The sequence below is a fragment of the Ylistrum balloti genome, unplaced genomic scaffold, assembly GCF_031769215.1.
Source record: "Ylistrum balloti isolate Yb309-2 unplaced genomic scaffold, AGI_CSIRO_Ybal_v1 Utg371410, whole genome shotgun sequence".
Classification (NCBI taxonomy): Eukaryota; Metazoa; Mollusca; class Bivalvia; order Pectinida; family Pectinidae; genus Ylistrum; species Ylistrum balloti.
The window spans coordinates 14467-32365 of NW_026782741.1; the positions used below are offsets into that span (position 1 = coordinate 14467).

Here is a 17899-nt window from a genome sequence, read left to right on the forward strand (position 1 = left end):
AAAACACTTGCATTACCCATATTACCACATTTATTTTACTCTTTACCAAACCCAGGAAAAAATGGCTTCAAGAATTTAATTCTGTTTTTTATAAATTTATATGGGGGTACAAACCTGATAGGATTAAAAGAAACACTTTGATACTTGATCATGATGAAGGTGGCTTGAAAATGATACACATAGAAAGCTTTATTAAATACTTAAAGGTAAAATGGTTAAAAAGATTATACACAGGTGATGGCCAATGGCAAACTTTGACTAAAACCTTACTTTATAAATTTGGTAACGAGAGAATTTGGAATTTTAACAATGTTACTTTAAACGAAATAAGTAAAAAAATATCAAATCCTTTTTGGAAAGATACACTTTTAGCATGGATAGATTTTAAAAAATCCCAAGATAAACCTACAGACTTATTACATGAAGATATATTAAACTATGTTCCATTTCAAGATTTCAAACAATTTATAGCATTCCAACAATCTGGGGTTGAAAAGATTAACGACCTGTTAGATAATATATTTTATTTTCTAAATTTTGAACATATTAAAGTTAAATGTCCTACTATGAACTTTATTCAATACTTTGCTCTGACAAGTAAAATTTCCAAAAAATAAATTACATGAGTTACGACAAAATAGAGATATAATTACTCCTAATGATGAAGCAAATTTATCTGATTTTCAGAAAATAATGGTTCAAAATGACTTGAAATTTGTATATGAATCCTTACTGAACAAACTTAAAATAGATCCTGTAGGAAAACAAGCTAAATGGAATAGAGATTTAAATGTGAACATAGAAACTAAGATAAGTTGGAGTAAAATATATACATTACCAAAATACTGTACAATAGAAACAAAAATGCAAAATTTTCAATTTAAACGACTACACAGAATTTTGACTACTAAGGAGTTTTTATATAAAATCAAAATTACTGGTGATGATAAATGTACATTTTGTAAAAATGAAACTGAAACACTAATACATTTGTTTTTCAATTGTGTAATTGTTAAAAGAATTTGGAATGAATTTAAGGTATGGATAAATTCAGTAACTGATAATTTTGAAATTGATTTTTTCGATGCTTATGACATACTCTTCATTTGTGAAAAGGGCCCAAAAGTTATAAATCATCTGATCCTAACCATGAAATATTACATTTATATCTGCCGATACAAAGAAATTCAACCAACATTTACAGAATGTAAAACTCTCATTTATCAACAAAATGAAACTGAAAAATTTATTTCAAAAATTAATAATTCATTTGAAAAATATCAAGCAAAATGGTCTCCCCTGGACATTTAAAGGGACAAAACTACATCCTACACAGCATAGTGACAGCCTTACTTTCTCAATCAGGTAGTGATTTATATATATATATATATATATATGTTATCGTATTAATGTCAAGATTATTGGTATATCAATGTTAAAAATTGTTTTGTATTGTTACTGTATATGTAAAGTATGTCCATGCTTTGTATGTATTGTATATGTCATTGTCTTTTGTTAATAAAAGTTTTGAAAAAAAAAAAAAAAAAAGATATGTTTAATACGAAGAGGGAAAATGGGTTTTCTTTGTATCTTTATTTTCTATCCATTTTGATCACCGAATTCCAAAACCAAGTACATAAATCTATATCAAACTCAGTGAATTTCTCTATGTTTCTGTTATTATTTTTCTTTAATTTTAAACACTGAATACGTGTACATGATTGTGTGGCAGCATTTCAAAATTCAACCGTTGTTATGAAGTTTTCATCAGTGACGCCAATTATGATTAACTGTTTGAATGTCTCAAACTTACACCAAAAAAATGGAAATAATCTTCAGTCTGGCACGGCTCTGAATAACTTGGCGGCGCTATCCGGAAAAAAATATTGACTTAACTCTTATTTTGTTACACAGTGTTTACATCCGGCCGTTTTATTTACTTCCGCATCATGGTGCTATTTTTGCCGAAAATGAAGAAACTTAACGTCCTCAATGACAACTATTAGCTGGTTACCATCAAGACTTAGGATGTCATTACAAATTATTTCTTCGCGCTGTCATGAACCAAATTGTGCTTCGGAGCCATAAAGGCGAGTACCTCCCTGGAGAAGATATTTATGGGTAAGTCAGATACGGCTCAGTTGTTCATCAGGATGGGATGGTTATTATTATGTTATAGAAACACATTTCACTTATCAGATTCTCCCTTTTTAGTATATAATCCTATTTTAGGATATTTTCCGTTTTCTTTAGGGATTACTCTATCGAATTGTTCAGTTGTTTTCTGTACAAACGCCTCTAAATATTCATTTCCTTCTTTCCACCCCTGCGTATACATGTATAATGGGTCAGACTATTTACAGGATCGTTCGACGATTTACAGAATCGTGCAGAATCTGCGTAAAATAGCGCCGTTTGAATGGTTCTTATGCATTATTTCTGCATGTATATCGTCATATTTTAAACATTATATTTATATATTAAAAAATACCTATTTTTGTTTTGGTCTCACAAGACCAAAAGACAATTTAAAATACTTTAAGACATAAATAAAACATACAACTAATATCAAAAGTGAACATTGATTTTTACAAATGTAGAAGTGTTTTTTTCAAATGGATACATCAACAGATGCAGAAAGTGGCACCATGCCCAGTGACAAAAAGAACATCATGAATAGCAAATAGAGCAGATTATTAACACATTTTGCTTATGATACTATTAAGATGTGTTGTATAAACCTGCTGGAAATATAGATATGAAGTTTCACATATTTTTTCATGATTATCAACTTGTAAATCAACAGTCTGAAAGTTGATATTGTCACCCAGATTTACATAAATAACCCTCTTTTCTTAAATGTATTATTGCTTAAATTCCCTTCAATTGGCAAAAGATATTTTCATAGATATATTTATTTTTATAGATATATTCATTTTTAGGCTGCTTTTTTTTAATATTTGTTTATTTGTTAGTATATGATTTGTGTGATAAAAATAATCTGACCTCTGAATTTTCAGTGCGTTCAAAATGAAGAATAATCAGTTACTTTTAGTGGGTAGTAGAAATGTTACCAATATTGTAAGTTTCAAGAACTGACATATACACCTATCATTAAATGTGATAATATTTCATGCATATGGGGTATGCAAATTATTTTATTTTATTAAACAAACTAAATATTGGTCACAGAAATTATAGATAAAACTAAACAATCATCAATTACATCATATGACAACAGCATCTGTTATCCATATATATTTCTATATTGATTGCGTTATTCCCAATAACTGAAACAATAACTAAAAAATACATTAAAACTGAATTTTACTTTGCTAATGATGCAATAGAAAATGCCTCTAAAACTGCAAATGTATTTGCCTCTAGATAACGGACAATTTCTTTGTAAATGATATAACTGACCCACAGTTGTTTGAGGGGCAGGGCTAAAAGAGAATCACAATTATTCTCTGAAGATAAACAAAGAATATGTATTCATACATATAACATTCACTTTAGCACTTTCTGTGTATTGGCATCAATTTTTTTACATCTGCAAGTTTCTGTACAAATATATTAGAAATATATTGAAAAGTACTTTGATATGTATATCATTGATTAATCCTTTTTTGGATTATAATCTTCCTCAAGAATCCTTAAAAGGTATTTACATATACGAGTCCAAATGGTTATTTTCAGTTTGGCCAAGGGACTAAACTTATACTATCTCTTATGCTCTTTGGCTGCTCTGTCAGTCTAGATCTGTACCCTTCTATAAATTGTTTCATATTAGCCTCACTCTGATTTCTTTTCTTCTGACACTTGTTACAGTATTGGAAAAAGTTATTGTTGACAAACAAAAAATAGTTTTAACAACCATTTCAAACTAAATATACCAAATAATTTTGTACACTCAAATGTTCATTATAGTTTCAGGACCAAAAATTGAATCTTGTAAAGTTGTGAAAACCCAAAGACAAATGTTTGATGGTCATCAGCACGTTCAAGTTTGACAATAAAATATTTTTCATTACATCTATATAATCTAGAATAACAACACAATCATACAAATTCAGATGTTCAGAATGGTTGAACCGGTTCTACACCCTACCATATATTTTTTGTAATAATTGATTCACATATCTCATTTAAATTTATTGGCACCATTTTCATATATATATATATATATATATAACATTTGTCATTTTACAGAGTTGTTTACTTAAATATTGTGAGTACAACCACTGGATGTGGCATTCGACTGAAATTTCAAGGTTGTGAACATTGTGAGTATTGTGTACATGTGTTTAATAAACGTCATCAGAAATACCCATATCATAACATCATTCATGCATCAGGTGTTCTTGGAAATAGAGGATATCTGATGGATAATTACAGACGTATAGTGTATGTGTCTGTTATCTGAATAAAAGAGTCTAACAGATGGTGTTTGGGACCACAGACTAATATGCACTAAAACATACACATCATTTGATTGGAGGGGTTGAGTTGGGTTGTAGAGAGCAGGTGAACAATCGTCACCACTGCCATTATGAAATGAAAATGCTGTTGTGTTTGTCTGTTGCATCTGATTTTATTCCTAGGGTTTGCTCCTCTCTTTATGGTATAAATTTCATTAAAGTCTTTGTGTCCAAAGTAAATATTATCAAAATTTGTAAATTTGCTCTTTTGTTTAGCGAGAACTTTTGTGTATTTACAATGTATATTACATGAACATGTATTATTGAATCTGGATTTTCTATTGCTTTAGTTGTGTATAGAGTGGGAAATCCACCAGCAGAAGAGAATAATTTCTGGATTTTCTATTGCTTTAGTTGTGTATAGAGTGGGAAATCCACCAGCAGAAGAGAATAATTTCTGGATTTTCTATTGCTTTAGTTGTGTATAGAGTGGGAAATCCACCAGCAGAAGAGAATAATTTCTGGATTTTCTATTGCTTTAGTTGTGTATAGAGTGGGAAATCCACCAGCAGAAGAGAATAATTTCTGGATTTTCTATTTCTTTAGTTGTGTATAGAGTGGGAAATCCACCAGCAGAAGAGAATAATTTCTGGATTTTCTATTGCTTTAGTTGTGTATAGAGTGGGAAATCCACCAGCAGAAGAGAATAATTTCTGGATTTTCTATTGCTTTAGTTGTGTATAGAGTGGGAAATCCACCAGCAGAAGAGAATAATTTCTGGATTTTCTATTGCTTTAGTTGTGTATAGAGTGGGAAATCCACCAGCAGAAGAGAATAATTTCTGGATTTTCTATTGCTTTAGTTGTGTATAGAGTGGGAAATCCACCAGCAGAAGAGAAATTTGAAGCAAAGAAACATTATTTGGATTATCCTGATATTGATCTCTACAAGAGTCAAGGTATTGATTGTTCTTTATAGTTTTACCAGTTTTGTACTTTTCTAGAAAATGATTAAGTTGTAAATCATAACATTATCAAATCAAATGTTTATAACTTCTTTCTTGATAAATATAAATATTTCATCAAATTTAAAACTACAACACATGTGGGTAAGAATACATATACAAGTATATGTTGATGTATTTTAATAGAATCACTTTGAAATATATTTGTAAAATATGTAATGTGTATATATTGGGTATATATTTACTTTCAGATATTTTCATGTTCGGCAGTTATACCTTTCCATTCAGAATTCGACTGCTTACCGAAATTCCTGGTAAGTTTATTTTTTGGTATAACACTGAGAATTGCTCATAATATGAATTTTAGAGTACAACTGATCTTATGAAATAATTTGAAGTAATTTTGACACCTGAGATTGTTTGATAAAACTACCATTTAAAAGCAAGAATTTTTTCCATGAGAAGAAAGCTAATCATGTGATAATCTGTTTGTTTTATTGAGTTACTAATTCACACCACCATTCCATTAATTTTTCATGAGTCTTTGAAAAAGCCATGAAGCACACGCTTGCTCCATACTGACACTATCAAGGGGCATATCTCTTATACATGTAGCAGTTACAAATGTCATACATTTTGTAAACACAGTTCAGTGAATCAATTGTTTCAAATCCAATACGGTTTGAATAAATGAACCAGGCTAATAGAAATGTCAAGATTTGCTGAAATAATTTTGAATCCCTGAATCAATTTTACTCAGCAACGTTTGAAGCCACTGGGGTAGGGCCAGACTCTAACTGGACAGCCAAGGTGGGGTATACTCTGAGTGCCGAAGTGATTGATGCTTCAAATCTGAATGTGAGTGTAATAAAAACCAAAGAATTTATCAGATTTTCATAATATACTTTACCTTAATATACTATCATGTTTTATGTATTTTGTTTGGATTTTTCACATGTTGCCAGAGATGAAAACTTCACTGATATTCAAACTGCTCTAATGATTTTAAAGAGGAAACAATTTAAATGATAATTTCAAATAATTGTTGAATGAAGAATATTATTGTCAACCTAAATACCGGTATATTTTTTCTGACTGTAAGATTTTAATGGAATGTATATATATGTATATTGTAAGGTTATGATGTCATTTGTTGTATGTTTGCTTTCTTGCAGACAACCGTGACAATAGTTGTATACCACCCACTGGGGAGGACAGAGAGCTCAGGTACCCCACAAGCAGTTACCAACAGATTGGATATCACCCACCTCCTATTTTTCAAGAAATCTCTCTTTGTTACAGCAAAGTAAGTTCATAATGAAAAAGTGGAAATCTTCTTTTCAAGAACTTGTACACTGTATTTACATGCAGATCTGGGTCAAAAAAGTTGAATTTGTATGTGATTCATGTTAAAAGCAAAAGCAGTAGAGTGTGATTTTTGTTGAAAAACAAATCCATTTCATCACTCTCAGGACATCACTTTTGTGATAGATTTTTTATTAAAAGATTTTTACAAACCTCCCTTGGTAAAAATTCTTGGAGGAAGATATATTTTAGGGATTAAATGTTGCCATTACTATTTATAGAACACCATCGACCAATCAGTGCCATCAATAGAGTTATTTCATTTCCATTAGGATTTTTTATCATAGTTGATATATAGTATTTACCATCATTATTTTGCTGAGACAAAATGCCTCTGGCTAAAGACTTCATTCACAGCCAGAAGCAGCTGTCAGATGATTATGTTGTGAAGTGAGAAAATGTAAATTACAAGTAACATAGAAAAAGATGTAAAAAAAGAAACTTTTTTCTGATATACAGACTGCAGAGAAATGTTCAACAAACGGGGAAGGTAATGAAAGTGGGAATTACCATCACCAACCAGACCGATAAAGATGTCAGTAACATAACATTGCGACTGGTAAGGGAGATAACTTTTGTAGCCAAAGGTGGATTGTCTGGCACAAAGATGTGTAAAGACAACAGTATTCAGGAGACACAGGATAGAATCTACATATGTCCAGAGAAAGGACCGTTCATAGTACAGGATATACAAGTTCAGGGGTGTATAGCTGATGTTCTCAACAGGTAATTACAGACTGAAAGTGTCAAAAATCTAACCCAATGGTAGAAATATAACAAAAAAATATAATAAATATGATAAAGAAATGCTTGACAGAGATAAAAGTTGTAGGGAAAATTGATGATGAGTGGTTTATGTTAAATAAGAGCTTTAATGATGTCAGGTAATTAATATAATTATTGTATCTTTTTACCATAACAATTTGGAATACAGAAATTTGGCAAATCAGCAGAATAAACAGATCTATAAAACCCTACCTTTTAGTGTTAATATTTCTTTTTTTGATGCTTTCTGGAAGTTGACATTGAAATTGTTTGCATTTCCAAGCAGGGGATTGGACAATTTTATCATACCCCTGCTGGAGTCTCAGGATCCACATTTACCCATCCCGTCTTCTGTTTCTGGGAACCACATACAGGTAAAAATAACAGCTGGTATCAAGTAATCAAATACAGGTATATAACACATATGTCTCAGGTAATTTCACACAACTAAGTATCACCACTGTCTCAGGTTATTGCAAACAAGTAAATAAAACTACCGTCTCAGGTAATCACATACAGGTAAATAACACTACTGTCTCAGGTAATCTCATACAGGCAAATACTGGCACTATCTCAGGTAATCACATACAGGTAAATACTACCACTATCTCAGGTAATCACACACAGGTAAATGCTGCCATTATCTCAGGTAATCACATCCAGGTAAATACTACCACTGTCTCAGGTAATCACATACAGGTAAATACTACCACTGTCTCAGGTAATCACATACAGGAAAATATTACCACTGACTCAGGTAATCACATACAGGTAAATGCTGCCACTGTCTCAGGTAATCACATTCAAGTAAATACTACCAGTATCTCAGGTAATCACAATACAGGTAAATGCTGCCACTATCTCAGGTAATCACATACAGGTAAATATTACCACTGACTCAGGTAATCACATATATGTAAATGACACAAATGCCCTGTATTACAACTGATTGAAGGTATGAAAATTTACACATAGTAAGGGTTTTCTCCCTTGATGTACCATCATGATATTCTTGCATCATTTGTCATATGAAGTATTGTCTGTAAAAAGTAATGAATGGTTTTACCATGTGGTGTTTGTGACTACCTTACAAATCACTACAAATGAGAAAAAGATCTGATATATCATACAGAAAATAGTTAGTGTACACTGTAGAGATTGTTGTTCTTGTGATAGAATTAAGAAATCTTAACTTTGATTATAAATGTATTCCCCACCTTTATAAACCAGCTGTGCCAACAGCTCAGGTTCATGATCTTGAAACGCATTTATTGATACCTGGTAAATCAAAATATTTTTTATTAATATGAATCTTGTTGGTTATGATTTTTTGAATTCTTAAAAAAATGGATTGAATAATTGGTTATGTTTAAAACCATTACATGAATTTGTACAAAGTAATAACTTTTTATTTAAATGTGTTTTTTTCTTATTGATGTTTTAGTGTCGATATGTTCTGGAGATATTAGTCAGACTAAAGAACAATGCCAGTCTCATCACTACACTCCCAATACCATGTATTTGGCATCAGAAAAATAAGCAGGTAAGATGTGCATTCCCTGAGTGTACATACCAATAGTATACTGTCACTTTCTGTTGTCATTTATTACATTTGTTATACTTAAATTACCGAACAGTACAGGCTTTCCTATGACAACACTTGTCGATGATGTGAGAGATGATAGAGTAAATAAACGTCAGAAATCTGGCAACATAGAACACTAGTATTGATTAGTGTCACTTGATAGGAACTCCAAACCCAGCACACATTGATGTAGTACCGCCAGAGGTCGCATTGTGTCTCTCAGGTGGTGCTGACACTGTAGGAGTGTGCTGGGGATTCACTGTAGGACACTCTTCCCAGACTACTTAATTACATTAGTATTGACATTTACAGTGGGCGGACCAATCCATTCCAGACTGGGTGTATAACACGGAGGTCAAGCTATCCGAGTCACCTTTCAGTGTCCCAGAAAATGTCCTAAGTGAGTTTGACCGAATTTCTCTCTTTCTAAACAAAAATTGTATTTATTCAGTATGATTTACAGTGATTCTGTTTTAGAATATTTGGTCTTCTTGTGAGCTTCACAGATCTTCAACCCAAATACTAAACAGTAGGTATGAGCTTCAGTAACCTGGTTCCGTAAAAACGTTAGCAGGAAAAATATTTATAAAGTGAAATCAATGTTACCACTATCAGAACTGTTTGTTGAAACTTATTTTGAATAACAAATATGTTTTTTTTATTCCATTTAAATCAGTTTGAAGCAAACTCAGAGAAGAGAAACTTAGTTTGAATAACAAATATGTTTTTTTTATTCCATTTAAATCAGTTTGAAGCAAACTCAGAGAAGAGAAACTTAGTTTGAATAACAAATATGTTTTTTTTATTCCATTTAAATCAGTTTGAAGCAAACTCAGAGAAGAGAAACTTAGTTTGAATAACAAATATGTTTTGTTTCTTCCATTTAAATTAGTTTGAAGCAAACTCAAAGAAGAGAAATTTAGTTTGAATAACAAATATGTTTTTTTTATTCCATTTAAATCAGTTTGAAGCAAACTCAGAGAAGAGAAACTTAGTTTGAATAACAAATATGTTTTTTTCCTTCCATTTAAATTAGTTTGAAGTAAACTCAAAGAAGAGAAATTTAGTTTGAATAACAAATATGTTTTTTTTATTCCATTTAAATCAGTTTGAAGCAAACTCAGAGAAGAGAAACTTAGTTTGAATAACAAATATGGTTTTTTTTTATTCCATTTAAATCAGTTTGAAGCAAACTCAGAGAAGAGAAACTTAGTTTGAATAACAAATATGTTTTTTTTATTCCATTTAAATCAGTTTGAAGCAAACTCAGAGAAGAGAAACTTAGTTTGAATAACAAATATGTTTTGTTTCTTCCATTTAAATTAGTTTGAAGCAAACTCAAAGAAGAGAAATTTAGTTTGAATAACAAATATGTTTTTTTTATTCCATTTAAATCAGTTTGAAGTAAACTCAAAGAAGAGAAATTTAGTTTGAATAACAAATATGTTTTTTTTATTCCATTTAAATCAGTTTGAAGCAAACTCAGAGAAGAGAAACTTAGTTTGAATAACAAATATGTTTTTTTTTATTCCATTTAAATCAGTTTGAAGCAAACTCAGAGAAGAGAAACTTAGTTTGAATAACAAATGTTTTTTTTTTATTCCATTTAAATTAGTTTGAAGCAAACTCAGAGAAGAGAAACTTAGTTTGAATAACAAATATGTTTTTTTTTATTCCATTTAAATCAGTTTGAAGCAAACTCAGAGAAGAGAAACTTAGTTGGAATAACAAATATGTTTTTTTTATTCCATTTAAATCAGTTTGAAGCAAACTCAGAGAAGAGAAACTTAATATTTATGACTGAAAATTGGAGTAACCTGAAATGAGTTGATTTCATGCATGTCTGAATATGTATTCATCCGCTGACATGGACTTATTGACAGGGAAGCATATGTATAAGTGCGTATATGCTGTTAAATTGAATTCATTTTTTGTAGCAGTATCTGTCAAATCTGTGTGTATTTTGTTGATAGAATTTTTATTTGACATGGCATTAATGACTTATTAAAGTGTTATTTGGTGGAGTAAAAGAAATATTACCAGGATATGTCTACTCTTTTTTGTACAGTTTACCTTGTGTCTTACAGATGGTGAGGTTTTTGCAGGCATCCCTAGATTCCAGGCCCTGACAAGCCCAAGTTAACAATAAGCTTATTACAGCCAGGCTTATTTCATATTTGAAGGTCAATATCAGTGTATTCTGTACACTGGTGAAATAAGAAGTATTTCCTGGTGTTTATTGGGTTGAATATGACCTTGACATGAACCACAAGGCCATATTTGGTGACATGATTCTACCCAATCTTTTAAGAGATCTATACACTGTTAAAATTATATTTTTTCACTCTTTTCAAGGTGTGATATATTTCACAGTTTTCAAGGATGGAATGAGATCATGAAAACCAAATGATTGAAAATATCATTATTAGAGAAAAGATTTTATTGATTCTTGACTTTCATGAAAAAAAAAACATATTTTTTTGTTGGAAGCTTTTGGAAATTCTGTGAAATATGATCAATGGAAAAAACCAAACATTTACTCTAATTAGATGCAGAATTTCTGTAACACAAACAAATATTATCTATCTGTTTAAATCCACTGAATCTTTATCACAAACAAGAATACTTTAGGTGTGTACTGTAAACAGTGGTTTGTGCAATTTAAATAATGCAAGCACTTAAGTGTGCGAGCAGAAGTGGGCATCATGCATATAATATTATAACCTCAGAATGTGTAAGCTGGTGCCTTAACAATGTACTTAGCACACATATTCTTTAGGCATGTCAGCAGAAGTTTACCATCTATAAACAGACAAATATTCTCTACATCTGCGTGTTAAGTAGATGTCTGCTCAGTTTACATAACACAAATCAATACTATCTTGCCATGTAAGTAAAAATTTACACGATTTGTTTATCAGGAACAAATATTATCTAGGTAAGCAGTGGTCCTAAAAATATATATAACATAAATCTTTGTGTATCACCAAATGTCTGCACAATTTATAATACAAAACTTAATATTTTCTTGGTATGTAAGCAGAAATCTGCAAAATTAATATTACACAAACTTCTATGCTAGCAGAAATCTACACAACTTAATATCACTTGGTTTAGGGAGCACAATACCAGTATTCTTTAATGTCACCTGTTGTAAAATAAAATGAGAGGGATACATGTATGTTTGGGTATGCAGGGTCCTATTGATAGCAAATATAGGTATCTAATTGTTGAAAACAGTAAGTATTAAAGACAAAAAAGGGCCTCATTACATTTTCAAAATTAGCCCAAAATAAGCTTAATGTAGATATAAATGTTGTATAACAAACACTGAAAGCTAATCAAGTGTTCAGTTGTTACGGTATAGTTATTGGACGATTCTAAAGTGTCTGCTATAGAGACAGCATGTATGTAGACTTCTGAACAATTGCTTAAAGCTTGTACTTTTCTTGGATGAGAATAATGTTGTTAAGACGGTCATTGAAGCTGTTTTATATTACTATCACTTTGGAAACTTTGTTGTTATTATAGATTTATACACCAAATGGTGCTTCCATTATGAATTGTAAATAATTTATTTTACAGATTATCTTCTATTGACCATGTAAGAACCTTGCTACTTGGGTTTACAGTTGAAGTAATTTTGTAAGAATATTTTGTATTTTTGACTGATCAAAATGTTTAAAAACTGGAATTTTCTGACAGTTTCTCTGTCATCACTTTGGTAGTTTGTTATTGGTAGAAGAATATACATGTATATGCAGTAATACATAGACAAATTATATGTCATTAATTAAGATGGGTCACTTCACTACACAACCTGGAAGATAAACTGATAATCTGCAGATAAGATATAAAATACGTTGAGTATTTAGGTAAAGCATTATGACAGAGGTATTTGCCACTAAGACATTAAGAAAGATGTGTATAAATTTGGCATTTCTAGGAAGGATGGATCCATGTCATGGTATGATACGACTGTAGTGTTGATAGTCACAAATGACATGTCAGTCTGGCTAGTGTAAGAGACATTTAGTCATCTGTAACACAGGGCTACCATTAATTTCATAAAAAATAAAGTAAAATGTCGCCATTGCTATATGGCTGTATCTGTTTAAACAGATATTAAATGTTCATTTGTTAATGCAACAACATTTTTTACTACATACTATTGTACATGGGATGCAACATGATATTTTGATTTTGGGATGCTGACAGATGTAAATGGACACTTTAGATGTTTAGGTGCAGTTTTTGATTGTATGGTTAAATTGATACACAAATATCTCGGATATATGTATGTATTGAAATGGATGTTTCACTGTTAATGCAATTCTCTGTAGTTATTTGAATGACAGCGGGTGCTGACATCAATGCAATACTTATAGCATACATTGTTAATGGACAGTCTTCATTATCATAAATTATATCTTTCCATTAGCGTTACACAGAGAACGTTAAATAGAGTATTTTTTTCAACATTTTAAAAGATATTTTTTATACTGACATATATATTTTTTGATGGTTGTTGATTAGGGTATTGCATAAAATTACAAGAAACGGTGTAAAATACTGTGATCCTGTTGATGCTCATAACTCGTGTATATATATACATGTTAGAAAGACATCAATTGAATATTCCAGAAAAGCAGTGCCTGTAAGATACAGACTATGTTGTATGGGCTGTTGGTTACTTTTGCGAAACCTGTCTGTTATAAAAAAATATTGCCTTATATAAATATTTTTCACTTGTTCATGGTATAAAAATGAAATATGTATCGATGATGAAAATTTATATCGATTTCCTTTATTGAATTTCGTTGTATATACACATGCTTGTCTAAAAGTCTAAAAGTTTGACATGATCTTTTTGTGATGGTTTATCACCAGCAATGAAAAATGTCATTATGTTCGTCCACCTCTTTTAGTGACATGTCTTCTCTCATTGCTTTTTGCTGTACCACATATGTATAATCAGGAGTTTTGGAGGGCTTATAAATAGCACTGACCTCTGATGTTGATTTCGTTTCTTTAATATTATTCATGATTCGTGTATGTATTTTCTACATTCAAGTATGTTTTGATGACTTTTATATAATTGGTACAGGGCACAGTTGTCTCCACACTGATATAGCTACAAGTATCAACTTTGATTTCAATTGTTTCATCCGTGGAGGATAATACATGAATGCATTAGAATCGAGTTGGTTAAGCAATTCCGTTATACATTTGCTGACTTTCTATACACGGGGAAGTCGACAATTTATCGCAGTGAACCTCTGTGAATGCTGTACATGAATATGTTGACTATGCATTTTATTTTTTGTAAGTTAGTGACAAGAAGCAGTTATCTTGCTTTGTGAAAATGATTAGGTTGCGTGTCGTTATTTCTGTCCCCCGTTCACTATTCGTCATACATCCGTCACTAAATTTCGTTTACAAGGGTGCTCCATGTTGTAACTTGTGTGACTTCTGTACCATCCTTTGGTTGCTTTAAATTGCTGAGTATGTGATTCTGAAACTTCGTAGTTTGTTATAACGATTGACGCGAGAAGTTTAATCATGTCACGTGGTGTTTTTATTCACTTTAATCACGTGTTTTGTACTTTTGTCAGTGTTTCAGAGTAATTTCGGAAATGTCATGCGTTGTTTGGAATAGCTGTCGTGTTAATTTAACTTGTCGTATGAAATGAAATTAAACAGAGCTATTTTTTAAAGTAACACAACTGTTAATTTCTGATAATGAAAATAGATGACTGCTCTTGTGCGAGTAATAAAGAGGAACTTTTGACGTCATATCAGTGTCAGGACAAAGCTGTTCTGTTGGCATTGCTGTACTGTTGTGATTAATGAATTGACAAATGTACATTTCAATAGAAAAAATATTCATTCGGAAGGAAAAATAGCAGCTTGCATAAATTGCTCTTCCACCAATTAAATATTTCACAGAATCGTTTCTAGATAAATCATGGACTATTTGCTTTAGTTTCCGCACTGTTTTCTTCGAAACATTTACAAGTTGAAGAAATTGATTACTTACGTGTAAAAGATCATTTCTGTTATATCAGTAACGTAAGACAACCAAGTAATACCATGATTAGTTTTATAATTAATGCAATTAATGGAAATGAAGATTCATGACATTTGACATGTTCTGTGCATTGGAAATTCAAGGGTTTTTCCTGTTAATGTTATAGTAAAGGAACAAGAAATACGGGACTAATTAAGTTACTCTGAGGAAACAATATATTATGAAATATGAAAATTTCCCTGCAAAACACAACAAAAATCTGTCTAGTTTCAATCAGGAAATAATAAGAGTAGCAAGCACTTTCCTGAAGATTCACATGATGGTAGTCAAAGAAAACAATGGATAATCAAGTCTTGATGATATTTATTTAAAACACAGTTAAAACAGCCAAACACCTATCAAATTTCTAGAAGGAAATGAACATCAGGCCCATGTATGATACTGATTAACAAGCCTTAATGTTACGGCCAATCTACAGCAGATGACCACAACAGATACGCCTTTTGAATTGTACGAACATCGACTTCAGAACCGAACGCCAGACTTCTATAATTGTGGTGTGTTCTTTTTGTATACATGTTACAAAATGGTGATACATGTCTTATATCCTTCATGTAATTCACATGTACACTGAGCAATACTATGTTATTCTCCTGTTTCTATAATGTTTCTCTAATGGCATGTATTTAAGTTTAAAATTTAAAAGATCATACCTATTTCTACGTTTATACATACAAAAGGGTTTAAACTATAAATAAAGTTTGAAAAAAGACATATATTCTTTATTTTTTGTTATGTTTACCAAAGTGATAATGATTTTAGTATATGTAGTAACTCAATTTTCCTTTTTTTCCACTGAGACGTATAATATTGCGTAATGTGTTCGACCAAAATTTTTGTTGTATTGATTTGGAGCAGGTAATGTAGTTCGGTAAAGAAGGTTGTACCTTGAGTCATGGTCGTATACAAAATCAAGAGTGCTAACGTTCTGACTTACGATCGGCGACCCGGTGTTGTCACCTTATAGCAATAGCTTACACAAGTTAACTCTTGGTCGAAGTTTATTTCACAATCAAAGTGGTGTCTTGTAGCTGTTACGGCAACGGTAAGGTCTGTTTATAAAAAGAAGCGACTTTAACTGTTTCATTTGTGTGTGTTTTTTTAGCCTGACATAACGATGAGGTCAAGGTCATTATTATCGATTTCATAAAATTGTTACCACTCTTACAATTTCATATTTTATCTCTGATGATTCTACAGTCATAAATGCGATCTAGTTATGTTATCTACAGATAAAATCACTCGTGCGGCCGTTAAAAAATCAATAAAATTGTAAAAGTGATACTTATATGTTAGCAATGACGAAATAGATTCCGTCGTATTACCAGGTTTGAATGCTTGAAATCACAACACCTACGAGTTTTTATTGCTACATGGAACGTTTTTTATGGGCCGCCCATATACCTGCTAGATAATTGTCGACCCCGCTTTTTCCTAATATCCATGGCTTGACTTAGGTGTGATATGAGTCTGACTATAAATGTTGATGTGTTAACGCAAGCTCCAAACATATTTACCACATAAAACCGAACAACCACAACTGACTGGATAGCATATTTCACAGGCAAAACGAAATAAAGGAAAGAGCTCAAACAGAACTAAACATAGGGAACAAAACACCAATGTCGCCACAAACCTTGAATATACCAGAGCAAAAAGACAGGTGGAAATGAAATATATCACGTTTTACTAAATATTATTGAAACTTCAGTTGTTTTTTCAATGAATGAAACTCGCATGTAATAACGTTCAAGTTGTTATATTTCGTTTCATACCATCAGAACCTGGTTGGAATATATACTCATGAATATCAAATGTTTCTGTGGTCAATGGGTTCCTGTTAAACTGGAACATTAACAAATATATCCTTTAATATACAAGGATAATAAGACCAGGTAATCCGCAAGTGAAAGCGTATTTTCTATCAACAACAATCGACATATAAATCGTGATAAATTCAATTATAACCATGTTAAAACATCGAGATCACCCGGCTAACAAACAATGGACGACAGCATTAAATTTTCCAGTTTTGTTCATCTGAAATCGTCTCTATGAAACTATGTAGTTTTTATACACTCGTCAAAACGTTTGAAATGGCGTATATGGTGCTATAGTGATACTGCGTCAGCGGCAGTTAGATTCAACAATGTTCGGAGGAGTTAATTTAAACTTCGTCCAGATATGTCTTTCATCAGTTTTTGACCAGTTTCTTTAGAAGGTGTTATGCTTTATGGGTGTGATATGCAATTGTCCTTTTCTAAACAACATGTAATATAGACAATCATTTGGAGGTGTAATTGCCATTTGTTCTCATCAGTGTTTGTTCATACCATAAGGTGGCGAATCAGGCATGTTATTATGTAACTGTAGATACTCATTTGGTCGGTTTCACACTTGAAATATGTGTATAAAAATATAGTTATGGTGTCTGCAAAACACACTAGAATTGATTCTTTTTCAGTATTGAACGGTGCTATTATTCACATGTGTGTCGTTTGTACAATCTGATCGAGTATTTGATTGCTCAAATCGATGCATGAGGGAATTTGAACAAAATGTCAAAGCTGAAGTATAAGAATAGACTGAGGTATGAGAAAATGTCAGACCACTATATCATAAAGAACGCTACTCGGGATTTTAGAACATGATTGTACATGTTTTTCGTTAGGTAACTGTTCTGTCCAATCACACGCACTCTGATCCAT

At 31.5% G+C, this 17899-nt stretch overlaps 1 protein-coding gene across 1 annotated transcript; it reads left to right on the forward strand.

Moving 5' to 3' along the window:
* The first annotated feature begins 1998 nt into the window (after nt 1-1998).
* Nucleotides 1999-15896, forward strand: LOC132562398 (uncharacterized). Its single transcript, XM_060227139.1, has 11 exons — nt 1999-2121; nt 4213-4286; nt 5284-5379; nt 5637-5699; nt 6146-6243; nt 6561-6691; nt 7210-7476; nt 7802-7889; nt 8960-9058; nt 9413-9500; nt 11188-15896. The coding sequence occupies exons 1-11, from the start codon at nt 2060-2062 to the stop codon at nt 11241-11243; spliced, it is 1122 nt and encodes a 373-aa protein (XP_060083122.1). The 5' UTR covers nt 1999-2059; the 3' UTR covers nt 11244-15896.
* The last annotated feature ends 2003 nt before the right edge of the window (nt 15897-17899 follow it).

Excerpts from the sequence above, each read along its gene's own strand:
- LOC132562398 (XM_060227139.1), top strand. The coding sequence starts at position 2,060 with ATGAACCAAATTGTGCTTCGGAGCCATAAAGGCGAGTACCTCCCTGGA. Across the intron at positions 4,287-5,283 it reads ATTTCAAGGTTGTGAACATT|TTGTGTATAGAGTGGGAAAT; the intron begins GTGAGTATTGTG and ends CTATTGCTTTAG. Across the intron at positions 9,501-11,187 it reads TGTCCCAGAAAATGTCCTAA|ATGGTGAGGTTTTTGCAGGC; the intron begins GTGAGTTTGACC and ends TGTGTCTTACAG.